Source organism: Gracilinanus agilis, chromosome 4, assembly GCF_016433145.1.
Source record: "Gracilinanus agilis isolate LMUSP501 chromosome 4, AgileGrace, whole genome shotgun sequence".
NCBI classification, from domain to species: domain Eukaryota; kingdom Metazoa; phylum Chordata; class Mammalia; order Didelphimorphia; family Didelphidae; genus Gracilinanus; species Gracilinanus agilis.
In genome coordinates this window covers 264,769,825-264,783,154 of record NC_058133.1, presented here as the reverse complement: position 1 = coordinate 264,783,154, position 13,330 = coordinate 264,769,825, and the positions used below count along the sequence as shown (strand labels likewise).

Here is a 13,330-nt window from a genome sequence, read left to right as displayed (position 1 = left end):
TTTATTTTGATTTGTTAATAAGTTTAGCTGGGGTGATTGTGAGCTTGTTGAGTATTTGGGTGCAGTTTAATCCCAGTATGTGTTCTGACCACCAACACCAAAACAGAAGAGTGGCAAGGGCTAGGCAGTTGGGATTAAGCGACTTGCTCATGCAGCTAGGAAGTGTCTGAGATCAAATTCGAACCCAGGACCTCCCATTTCCAGGTATCTCTCGTATCCACTGAGCCACCTAGATATTCCCACCAACACCTCTTTACAGAGCCTTGAACATAACCAAATACCTAAACACTCTCCAGATAACCAGATTCATTAAGAAATTTGTGCTAAAAAACTGTTTATTTTGATTGGGGGGAATAGAATGGGGAATGTGGCATTAGCTATAGACTCCCTCTGCAACTGTCCCTCCTAGAATAAATGAATGAATGAAAAAACATTTTATTAAGTGTTTAATATGTGCCAAGTACTTTACTAAGCTTGAGGATTACAAATAGAACAAAAAGGAGCTAGAATTAGCTTCTGGGGAGCTCATACTCTAATGTGGGGAGACAGTCCATCAAAGAAAGTTCAGCCTCAGGACAGATGGAAAGATTGGCATGATCCAGAAGTCCATTGGCTACTTGAGTCGTTAAGTGACTTAAGTTACTTAACAGTGGTGGGAGATTGCAGGATCTAAGTGGCAAGACCTTAGGAGTCAGTGGCAGGGTAAATGGTGAGACCTTGATAGCCCACCAACTCATCAGAAAAAAAAAATAGAATTCTTAATTCCCATTTCTTCTAAGCCCTGTGAGCAGCTAAATAGTTGAGAAGGGGAAAGACAAAGGGTTAGGGCCATATGGGTTCTGGGACTGCCCAAGAAAAAAGATTGAGAGGGGGTGGGCAAAAGGAGTAGGGTGCCTCCACAGTGGTGAGGTTCTTACCACCTGTATTCTAGGTTGGTTCTCAGATGGTTTGGTTCAGGAGAGAGGTTGAGGGGAGCAGAATTTTCCCCACAGGTGAAAGCTCAGAGGCAGAGGAAAGGCTCAGGGGAAGAGGGCTCCTTCCTCCTTCCCTCATACTTGCTCTGGGTTAAATATATTAGTCAATCCATCATTCTGAAAACATTTAAGTGTCTACTATGTGCCTGGCACTATATAGCCTAAATAACTGGAATATGAAGACAAATGTGAGAAAATGCTTGCCCTCAAGGATCTTAAAATCATTTTTTTAAACCCTTACATTCATAGGGGCAGCTAAGTGTCTTAGAGGATAGAGAGCCAGACCTGGAGATGGGAAGTCTTGGGTTCAAATCTGAACTCAGATACTTCCTAGCTCTGTGATCCTGGGGGGGTGTAACTTAACCCCAACTATCTAGCTCTTATTGCTCTTCTACCTTAGAATGGATTCTAAATATTGATTTAAATAGAGAAGGTAAGGTAAACCTTGACTTGCCTAGAGTGACCCAGCTAGAAAGTGTCTGAGACCAGATTTGGATCTGGGACCTCCCATCTTTAGGCTTGGCTCTCTTTTCACTGACCCACCCAATAGTCTCTATTGCCAGACTTTATATCCATGACCCTAAGCTGGTACTTACCCAGGACTACATGTCCAGTCCCACAACTACTGTAATGGGAGGGGACATAAATTAGATAAATACTAAGTATTGGTTCTAAGGCAGAAGAGAAGAAAGGGTTAGGTAGCTGGGGTTAAGTGACTTGCCAAGAGTCACACAACTAGCTAGAAAATGTCTGAGGTCAGATGTGAACCCAGGAATTCCCATCTCCAGACCTGGATTTCTATTCACTGACCCACCTAGCTGCTCCAGATCTTACGGTCTAATGGAGAGATAGCATGTTCTGTATACATATACAGAATTGTTGTTTGTCCTTCATTTTCATAATTTTTAATTATAAAGATTTTATTTGACCAATTATATGTTATGACAAATTTCCACATAAGTTTTCTGAAGTTATATGATCAAAATTGTCTCCTCTCCCCTCCCTCCCCTCTCCTAGAATTGGCAAACAATTCAGTCTGGTTTATACATATATTATCATGCAAAACTTACCTCCATATTGTTCATTTTCATATGAGAATAATCATGTAAAACTAAAACTCCAGAATAAAAACCCAAATAAGTTAAAGTGAAAAATTATATGCTTTAATCTGCATTCTGATTCCAATAGTTCTTTATCTGGAGATGGATAGCATTCTTTGTCATTGTCCTTCAGAATTGTCCTGGATCATTGTATTACTGAGAACATAGCTAGATTTTTCACAGTTGATCATTCCTCAATATTGCTGTTACTGTGTACAAAATGTTCTCCTGGTTCTGCTTATTTCACTCTGCATCAGTTCATGAAGGTCTTTCCAGCTCTTTCTGAAATCATCTTGTTCATCATTTTTTACAGCACAGTAGTATTCCATCACCATTATATACCACAATTTGTTTATCCGTTTCCTAGTTGATGGACATCCCTCCAATTTCCAATTCTTAACCCCCACAAAAAGAACAGCTGTAAATATTTTTGAACAAGTAGGTCCTTTCTGGCTTTTGTCCTTCATTTTCAGAGGACCAGTGGCATTACAGGATGATGTCTTGACTTGTGCATGAAAATACAGAATATATACTAAATGAATACAAAGTAGTTTGGGTAGGGATTTTTTTTAAACTATCCTTTTTCAAAAATTATTTTTTAAATTTAGGCATCTCAGTGGAAACTATAGGAAGAAGTGGGAAAAGGAGTGGGAAATTGGTCTGGGATAAATGGGTTGGCCAAACAAAAGGCTGCGAGGAAGTGGAGGATGTTAGATGTTAGCAAAGAGTGGGAATTAACTACAGCTCATTAGCATATGCCACTTTGGGGTACCTTCTACCCATTGGGCTGAGAGCAGTATTGGGGTCCTCTTTGATCCATCTCTCCACCATCCCAGCTTCTCTCTGATTTTCCTTTGTTATTCTTCTTTTCCCAAGGAACCTTAAGCCTTAGTTAGTTTAGCCACCCTCACCCCAGATACCCAGTAAGCTCTTCGATGCTTCCGCCTTCCCAATTAAGCAAGAGTTGGAGAAATAACAGGAGAGACTTTATAGCTTCCAAAAGTTTCCAGGTATAGCGTTAGACTCTATCCATGGTCCTAAGCTGGTACTCACCCAGGTCTACATCTCCAGCCTCATAACCACTATAACATGAGGGGGACATAAAAGAAATATAAGACACAAATCTTTGTCCAAGACCTTTTAGTTTGATGAGAAAGGCAAAACTAAAATAATACTTTTATTATTTTATTTATTATTGTTAATTTTTACTTATTAATTTTTGTTCTATTGATATTTAATAAAATTATTTTATTTATTGTTTATTATTAAAATAAAATAAAAACAGAAATAAGCGACTGAGGAACAAATACCAAATGGCAATAGAACAGAGAAGGGAGGGAGACAATAGCATGGAAGGGAGTAGCCAGGGAAGACTTCTTGGGGCATCTAGGATTTCACCTGGGTTTTGAATGATTAGAGATCATAAGTCCAACACTGGTGGGCACCTAAGAAACCATCTAGTTCAACCCACGACTTTTATTAAATAAGAAAACTGAGGTCTGGCAAAGGGCAGTCATTTACTGAAGGCCACCCAGTTAGCAAATGGCATGGCCAGGACTTGGGATCCGTCCTCCAAATTCTGTATTCTTTATGCCAGTCTAGGCTGCCTCCTGCACTGGAAAGTAAATGGAATTTTAGTCTTTCATCACCTGCCAGCCCCTTCCTCCCTGCCCCAGAGGCGGCATTAAAGAGAAGGGGAAAAAAGGGGTGGAGGGAAGAGAAAAGAGGGAAGGAAGATGATACACAGGATGACTGACAGCCCCTTAGTCAGGGAATAATAGGCTGCCTTCCCAAGCATGGCAGGAGTGGGGAGCTGTAGGTGGTAGGGCTGGGGAGGAGAGGCTGATAGGAGTCGGGGGGTGGCTGTGTTTCTCTAGCGGGGTGGAAGGGTAAGGAGTCCGGAGGTGGGGGGAGGCTCCTCAGAGCGAGTCTGGTCACCTACTGGGAAATTTCAGCTTCCTCTGTACCCCCCAGCTGGTGGTAAAAACGTGGGTGGCATTTGTGTCTCTGGCTGAGTGCGGGGGTGGCAGTTTCTAGGTCACTCGTCTGCCTAGAGAAACAGGCCTGACGGACCGAAAGACCAGGGAAGGTCAGAAAGGCCTTCTTCTGTCAGATTTCCTCTGAGACAGGAGAAGTCACTCCCTTGGGGGATCGCGGCCTTTTTGATCCCTTTCTCCAGCTGGTCCTCTCCTGAGGGCTCTGGTGGGGGGTGGAAAATACTCTTTATTCCATTTACCACTGAGTGTTTGGGAGAATCTTTGAGAAGCCAGATGCTTGCGGACTTGTAGCGAGGAAGGGAGATGCTTCAGGGAGATTGGGAAGAAGCTTGATGACCCAATGTCGGTACCATGCAACGAGAAGAGACCTGGATTTAGGAATCAACAATCCTGGCTTCTAATCTTGGGTCTGGTGATAAATGACTTTAAGCAAGTAATTTCCTCTGTTGGCTTCATTTTCCTCATCTGTAAATTAAAAGGTTTGAACTAGGTATTTCTAAAGTCTGATATTTTGTGGTTCCATGACTCTCCATCATGCCATTTCTTCCGAGGTGCCTAGGCCTGTGCTATGAGAGAAATAGATGATTCATAATATATTTCAGTGCTGGAAAGGACATAGGATATCATCTAGTCGGATGATCTCATTTTATTTTATTATTATTATTTTAATTTTATTTTTAAAAAACTCTTGCCTTCCATCTTAGAATCAATATTATTGGTTGGTTCTAAAGCAGAAGAGAGGCCAAGAGCTAGGCAATGGGGGTTAAGTGATTTGCCCTGGGTCACTTGTGTCTGAGACCAGATTGGAATGATCTCATTTTACAGGTGAGGAAACCAAGGATCAGAGAAGGAAAATGATCTTTTTAAGGTCTATAGAGTGACTCATTGGGCAGGTACGCATGATGCTATATGTTCAAGAGAAGAATTAAATCTCACTTCCTTTCTGAAGCTTTTCTTAGTCTGCCATCTCTCCATCCCTATAGATTTTGGTATTTTTCTTATAGAAATATAAACTATTTATTTTTAAACACTTGCTAGGTTCTAGGCTAAAGTACTGAAGTTACAAATACAAGTAAGCAAGATGGTTCCTGCCCTCAAGAAGTTTATATTCTAACTGGGGAAATCAACAGGAAAGGAAATTGTAAGATGAGAAAATGGGGCCATGTAGGAGGCCTGAGCCCTAACAAGATGAGGGACAAGCTCACCTGTCAGAGCTGGGGGAATCTGAGAGGGAATCTTCCAGTTTCTTATTCACAGAATATTTTCTGCAAGGTAGGGGGGTAAATTTCTTTTCTTCCTCATTAGACTGTAAACTTCTCAAGATCAGATTCTGTATATTTCTCTTATCTTCTCACGGTATTTTAAACAGAGCAGGCAATTAATAAATACTGAATGAATAATCAAACAAATATAAATAGGATCAAAATGTTTGGTTAGACCAGTGGGATCAAACTCAAATAGAAACAGGGCCATTAAACCTTACATAATAATCCCTAAAGGCCCCAAATTGACTTAGAAAACCACATATTAGCATTGTCTATGTTCTATTGCATTTTGTTAAATATTTCCCAATTACATTTTAATCTAAATTATATTCATGGGGGGGGCAGCTGGGTAGCTCAGTGGATTGAGAGCCAGGCCTAGAGATGGGAGGTCCTAGGTTCAAACCCGGCCTCAGCCACTTCCCAGCTGTGTGACCCTGGGCAAGTCACTTGACCCCCATTACCCACCCTTACCACTCTTCCACCTATGAGACAATACACCGAAGTACAAGGGTTAAAAAAAAATAAAAAAAAAATAATAAATTATATTCATGGGACACTGAAGCTAATTTGAACCTGAGTTCAAGTCTGGCCTCTGCACTAGCTGTGTGAACCTGGGCAAGTCAATTAATCTCAATTTGCCTCAGTTTTCTCATCTGTAAAATAAGGATAATTAATATATATTTAAAATTTGTGATTCTGTAGTGAGTCTGAGGAGGGCAGTGGTACTATTAGTAAAAATGAGAAAGGAGATGGGGATGGTTTTAGGGGAAAGATCTGCTGGACCTAAGAATCATTAAGGCCCGTGTAGATAATGACAACATCTACTGGTTATGACCAGGTTATGAGGATCTAAAGAGATAACATGGAAAGTGTTTTACAAACCTTATAGATCATGTATATGTATATGCATATGAGATGTTATATATGATATATAATGTATATTTGTATATTTTATATAACAAGATAACATGGAAAGTACTCTACAAACTTTAAAGATATATATATGAGATAACATATGGAATATACTTTATAAATATTAAACATACACACACACACACACACACATATATATATATATATATAAAACAAAAGCATATATAAATGCTTTTGCTGCTGTTCAGTCTGATTCTTCATACCCCGTTTGGAGTTTTTGGTCAGAGATCCTGGAATGGTTTGCCATTTCTTTTTTTCCAGCTCAGTTTATAGATGAGGAAACTGAGGCCAACAGGGTGAAGTGATTTGCCCAGGGTCACACAGCTAGTGGTTTGCCATTTCTTTTTCCAGCTCATTTGAGAGATGGGGAAACTGAGGCAAAATGGGGGAAATGACTTGCCCAGGGGCAAGTGAGTATCTGAGGCCAGATTTGAACCCAAGAAAGATGAGTTTCCTATTTTAGGCCTGGAACTCTATCCATTGTGCCACCTTGCTGCCCTAGAGAAATGCTGCCTCGTATTAATATTATTATTCTCCAAGGCCTGTCGGGAGGATCAAATGTGATCCTAATTGTTAAATGGTTAGCAAAGTGCCTGGCACAGATTGAGTATGATATAGATGTTAGCCTTTATTATCTGGTTCAGCTGCACTTGGGAGTGTTAAAGATTTGAATAGCCCTAGTGCCAGATACCCAGCAAGCCCTTGAATGTTGTCCCATGCCCTATTAAGCAAAGGTCGGTGAGAGAACAGGAGATTTTATAGCTTCCAAAAGGTATATAGTTAGACTAAATATTTCCCAATTGCAGTCTAATCTAAATTATATTCAAGGGGCAGCTAAAGCCCTTGCACATTGCCCTAAAGCTGTTCTTCCCAAGGGCTCTGTCTCCGACCCTGCAGTGTGAGGGGAGGGAGGAAAGGGGTCATAAAAGAAATAGAAGAATCTATGTCCTCTGTGAGTTTTTAATTGAATGAGAAAAGCAAAATGAAAGCAGAGGGATATGAAGTAGAGGTAAGTTACTTGTTGTAGAAACAACAGGACAGAAAAGGGAGAAAATGGCATTGGAAGGATTGGGAAGGAGCTGCCCGTTAGACACCTCTGGTATAGACAATAGCAGTAGCCCTTTGGGTGTAGAGGGCAGCTAGGTGGTGCAGTGGCTAGCCTACTGGGCTTGGAATCAGGAAGACATCTTCATCAGTTCAAATCTGGCCTTAATAGCTCTGTGACCCTGGGCTTAACCCTGTCTGCCTCAGTTTCCTCATGTGTAAAATGAGCTAGAGGAGGAAATGGCAAACCACACCAGTATCTTTGCCAAGAAAACCCTAAATGAGGTCACAAAGAGTCAGACGTGACTGAAAAATGACCCAACAACGAAATAGGCAATAAGTATCATGCCCAGTCAGGAAGGAGATAGAGCTGCTCATCATTCTGCTTCTCATTCTCTTTGCTGTTCTGTCTCTTTGTTTGTTTCTGTGTGTCTTGGTTTCTGTCTGTCTGTTTCTCTTTCTCCATCAGGATAGGAACATTCAGCTTGAATGCCAGGACTGGCAAACACATCCCATCAGTGTCAAATGGGTAAGGTCAAAGGTTCCCTCTTCTCTGGGACATCAGCTTTGTAAAATCCCAGAAAGGGCCCAAACAGTTCTTAAAAGGCCAGATATGAATCCAAGAAGTGAGCACGTGCAGATCCAGGCTTGCTCAGGAGTGTAGAGTTGGTCTCTGCTCCTGGATACCCATTGAGGAACGGCTCAAGAGCTCTATATAAATTCTAGGTATAAATTTTCCCAGAGCATCAGATCTCAAATGGGTACCCCTGGGGATGGGGTACATGAAGCCCAGTCGATAGTCATTATCATGCTAAGGTGTTTTAATTTCCAATGTGGTAAGTACAAATAAATATAACCCACATGTTGTATTGCTGTATCATGTAACATGTAATACATGAACAAAAGCTCTTGGTGGAGTTCATCCATATAATTTTTATAAGGGCAAAAAGTTTGGGAACTTTTTTTGTTGTCCTAGAGTCAGCTCTGGATTAGGGAGGTTGATTTTTTGGGTCAGACCACCAGAGTAGAACCTGCCCAAGAGAATTCAAAATCAGGGAGCCCTGAGCCACAGATGACATTGGATTATGGGTTACTCTTTCCACACTATTCATTATTCCAAGATGAGAACCCATAGCGCCATTTTTATCTGCCTCAGGTCCATGACTCTCTCCCTAACTCCCCTCCCTCTCCACTGGGAAGTGATAGAGTCTGGCTAGTTCTGTGTAGAGTAGGTCAAAGGAGGTTTAATGTTTGATTTTTGTGGGGAAGAGGGAGGGCAATGGACCTCCATTAAAGTCCACCTTCTATGCCTTTCCGTGACTTGGAAGAAGCACTGGATTCTTAAACATTCTGGCCACGTGAGCTCTAGTAGGTCTTATTAAATTGCAAAGACATTGATCCTGGGCCTGTTGATGGTCTTTGTGTCTGTCATTTGAGGGGCAGCCTAATAGGGTAGGGCTTCATCACCAGAGGTAAAGGAAGACCTGATGAGGAGTTGTCTGCATTGGTATATGTATGGCAATGAGATGATGAAAAGCCCATGTACATGGAAGGGCTGATTGATCTTCAGGGTATTTTTCCCTTTCAGGAGTGATCTTTGGATGAAAAGTAGGAGAGCTGCTGGCTTTATGAGAACCATAAGAGTTTTTTGGGGGTGTTGTGCAGGCCACCCTCTCTGATTTGGCTCTCAAGGAATAGGGGAAATTAGGTAGGGAAATGTAGTTCTGAAGGGGAAAAGGAACTCAACTCCAAGCTTGGGGAGATATGTCTGCTTGTTTTTTTGTTTTTTCATGGAGAAAATGGGTTGTAAGGATTATGGTTAATTCTTTCATTTTCCTACAGAACTATATTTTTGAAAACTTTATGCTGTCAATTAAAGTTCTTTTGTTGTTAAAAAATCATTTATTAAAAAAACAAACAAATAGAAACTTTTTGGTTCCAAGGCAGAAAATTGGTAAGGATTAGGCAATGGGGGTAAGAGACTTGCCTGGGGTCACATAGCTAGGAAGTGTCTGAGATAAGATTTGAACCCAGGACTTCCTGTCTGACACTCTATCCCCAAGCCACCTACATGTCCCCTAGTAGTCACTTCTAAAATGCAGTATAGCACAATGGGGAGAGGGTGTTGGATTTGGAGTCAGGAAGACCTGAGTTCAAATTCTACCACTCATTTAAACCACTTAACCTCTTTGTGCCTCACACAGTTAATTCTCTGGTTATCTACTCCATGCTAGATGGGTTGTTCTGCTATTGCTGTTAGAGGGATTTCTAAGCTGACAAAATTGCAGATCTGGGATGTATTGAGATCTCGTCTAGTTAACACACTTCCTAAAGATTCCAAGAGGCTCCTTTCTGTGGGGATAAGGCTGGTCTGCCAATGGGGCTAGAGCTGAGGAAGGGGAATAGTGGGAAAAGAAGAGGCTGTTCTGCTTGTGGATGCCCATTGTCTAATACCAGCTCTTTCCCTTTCCCAGCGGTGTTCCTGGGAAGAAGTGTGGTACCATTATCTTGTCAGTGGAGGAGCTGAGCAACTGTAGGGTGAGTGATGTGGAGGGAGGGGAGGGTGAGGGAGGGGAGAGCTCTCTGGACCAAATGACCTCCTAGAAGACTGAATGAGGCCAGGTGGGTCTTCCAAGGAGCAGCAAGACCACAAGGGTTTTTGGGGGCAGGGATGTGGAACAAAGCCCTTCCTTCCAATGTGGACTACCTTTCACATTTTCTGAAACAGAGTTTGCCACTGATATCAACAACACAGGCAGGCAGATCTGCTTTTTCTGTCTGGGGGTCTGGATACTTAGCACTGGATACTGGATCACTCCTTCTTAGGGACAGGGACAGAATCCTAGAGGGCATGAAACAGTCTCTCTCTCTCTCTCTCTCTCTCTCTCTCTCTCTCTCTCTCTCTCTCTCTCTCTCTCTCCCTCCCTCCCTCCCTTCCTCCCTCTCTCTCTCTGTCTTTGTCTCTCTTTCCCCCCTCCCTTTCTTCCTCCTTCTCTGTCTCTGTCTCTGTCTCTGTCTCTCTCCATCTCTCCCTCTCTCCCTTCTCTTCCTCTCTCTACCTCCTCCCTCTCTCTCGCACACCTTCTACTTTAGAACCAATCCTGTGTATTGGTTCCAAGACAGAAGAGTGGTAAGGGCTAGGCAATAGTGGTTAAGTGACTTGCCCAGGGTCACACAACTAGGAAGTATCTGAATTCATATTCGAACCCAGCACATCCCTTCTGACTCTCAATCCATTGAGCTAAATGTTTGTTATTTTTAATCTCTATACTCTCTAATACATATAGCTTCCAAAGTAGGAGGCTGGCTTAGGTTCAGAGAAATAGGCATATTGACGTGTGTGTGTGTGTGTGTGTGTGTGTGTGTGTGTGTGTGTGTGTGTGTGTGTATTTTAGGTGGAAACATTCTCTCATTTCCTCCAGTTTTTCCATCTAGCCTAGGCCACACATAGCAGGAGACAGTTAGATTTGAGGACAAAAGGTTTCAGGAGAGATTGGCCAGGAAAAGGCCCTGCAGAATCATCCTGCTTTTATCTTAGGGAACTGGGACTCTATGCTTGAATGGATGTGAGCTGGGGAAGAGACAGGAGGGACAAGGTGGGTGGGGGTAGTAGGAGAAATAGATTGCATTTGGAAAAACAGGGATTTCCAGAGAATGGTCTCAACCCACTCATTAGTACCAGGAGAATGAATGAAGTAGAAGTGGGGGAAGGAAGGGGAAGTAATCAGACAGCCTAGGTTTCCTCATAGGACAAGTAGCTTTGCTTTGGAGAAGTAATTGGCATGCAATTCTTATTTCTGACACTTAAAAGTGGTGTGGCTGATGGCCTCTATTTCCTCCTCTGTAAAATGGGGACAATAATAATCTAACAAGGTTGTTGTGAGTCTGTAAATTGCTTCACAAAATGTCAGTTGCTATGTAAATGCTATTAAGTGGTGCAATGCATAGAGCATCAGGCCTGGAGTCAAGAAGGCTTGCCTTCCTGAGTTTGAATCTGACCTCATATGCATACTAGCTGTAACCCTGCGCAAGTCACTTAACCCTGTTTGCCTCAGTTTCTTCAATTGTAAAATAAACTGGAGAAAGAAATAGTAAACCGCTCCAGTATCTCTGCCAAGAAAACCCTAAAAGAGGTCATGAAGAATTAGATATGACTGAAACAACTCAATGACAAAACAACCAACTTCTTGATTCCAGGCCTAGCACTCTATCTGCTAAAATGGAAAGATTAGACTAAATGATCTCAAAAGTCCTGTTTGGTCCTAAATCTATGATCCTGTGAAGAAAAGGATTAAAACCTGGTCTCTGCTTTTAGGGAATTCAGAGCCTAGCTGGGGTTAGAAGGCACAGCTTGGAAAATTTAAGGTATTATATAAGATGTCATGGGACATTGTGGGCCAAGTGTTCCAAGGACTGGAGGGAGGAAGAAAGCAGCAAAACTCAGTAACAAGGGTGCTGACTTTGGACAAAGCTCTCCTACTCTGTTACTATTTGTGTGACTTTGGGCAATGCCTCAGTTTCTACAAAAGGAGTGGATTGGGCTAAATGTCTTCTGAGCCCTTTCTAGCTCTAAATCTATCATCTTATAATTCTAGCTGCTATATCATTAAACTTGTCTCCCTTTTATTAGTATGCTGAATTTCCCATACCCCTGAGAGAGGAGATGCTATTATTATCCCCATTTTAGAGATGAGGAAACTGAGACACATAGGTTTGGTGATTTGCCCAGGGTCACACAGCTAGTAAATGTCTGAGGTCAGATTTGAACTCAGGTATTTATAGCTCCAGGCTAGCTATCACATATAATATGTATTTAAATGGGCAGCTAGGTGGCAAGGTATATAGAGGGCTGGCCCTGGAGTCAAGAAGACTCATCTTCTTTTTTATTATTTTTAATTGAATTATTTTTCAATTATTTGGTAGAAACAATTTTTGACAATTGTTTTCTGACATTTTGAGATTCATATTCTCTCCCTCCCCAAGGGAGGAAATAGTCTGATATCAGTTATATCAGTACTGTCTTGTAATACATGTTTCCAGGGAGCAGCTGGGTGGCTCAGTGGATTGAGAGCCAGGCCTAGAGATGGGAGGTTCAAATCTAGCCTCAGACACTTCGTAGCTATGTGGCCCTGGGCAAGTCACTTCGCCCCTCTTGCCTACCCCTTACTGCTCTTCTGCCTTGGAACCAATATACAGTACTGATTCTAAGACGGAAGGGAAGGGTTTAAAAATACATATTTTCATATTCCCCATAAGATTCATCTTCTTGAGTTCAAATTCAGCCTCAGACACTTACTGGCTGTGTGACCCTATATAAGTCACTTCACTCTGTTTGGCTCAGTTCCTCATCTATAAAATGAGCTGGAGAAGGATATAGCCAACCATTCCAGTACCTTGGCCAAGAAAACCCAAATGGGATCCTGAAGAGACTGAAATGACTGAACAACAACAACAGTTTTCTAAATTTGCTTAGGCTCATAGACTTAGAATAAGAAAGGATCTCAGAGCTCAACCAGTCCAATTCTTTCATTTTTCCATTAGAGTGTGAGCTCCTTGGGGTCAGACTCTTTTGCTTCTTCTTATATCCTCATTGCTTAGAACAGTGCCTAGTACATACCAGGTACTTAATAGATGTTTATTGACTGTTTACAGAGGAGAGAACAGTGCACCAGAGAGAAGAAATGACTTCCCCACATAGGCACTAACTGGGCAAAACTGGGATTGTAGCCCAGGTCCTCTGACTTCAAATAAATGCCATTTCCAGGATCACAAACCCCATCTCTCCTTATTTTAAGCTTTAAGGGTACCTCCCTCTTCCCCATCTAGAATTCTAAGATTTGCTGAATACATCTCTGTTTCCCCACTTCTCCCCATTATAATTTTATAGAGATCAATCCAATCTCTGGGGCCTTCTCCCAAAGCTGCCAATTTTCCAGACTGCAAAGACCTAATTTGTTTTCACTTCTCAACTGGCAGTCAGCTCTTTTCCCCACCCCCACCCCTATCCCCCCACCCCC

The 13,330-nt window shown here is 41.9% G+C and overlaps 1 protein-coding gene across 1 annotated transcript in view; it reads left to right on the top strand.

The window, feature by feature from the left end:
• CPNE5 (copine 5) overlaps window positions 1–13,330 on the top strand; it is a 243,399-nt gene that overhangs the window by 181,506 nt on the left and 48,563 nt on the right. Inside the window, exons 7-8 of the mRNA XM_044675291.1 lie at window positions 7,783–7,842; window positions 9,788–9,851. Coding sequence (XP_044531226.1) covers window positions 7,783–7,842; window positions 9,788–9,851 — 124 coding nt within the window. The remainder of the gene's footprint in view (window positions 1–7,782; window positions 7,843–9,787; window positions 9,852–13,330) is intronic.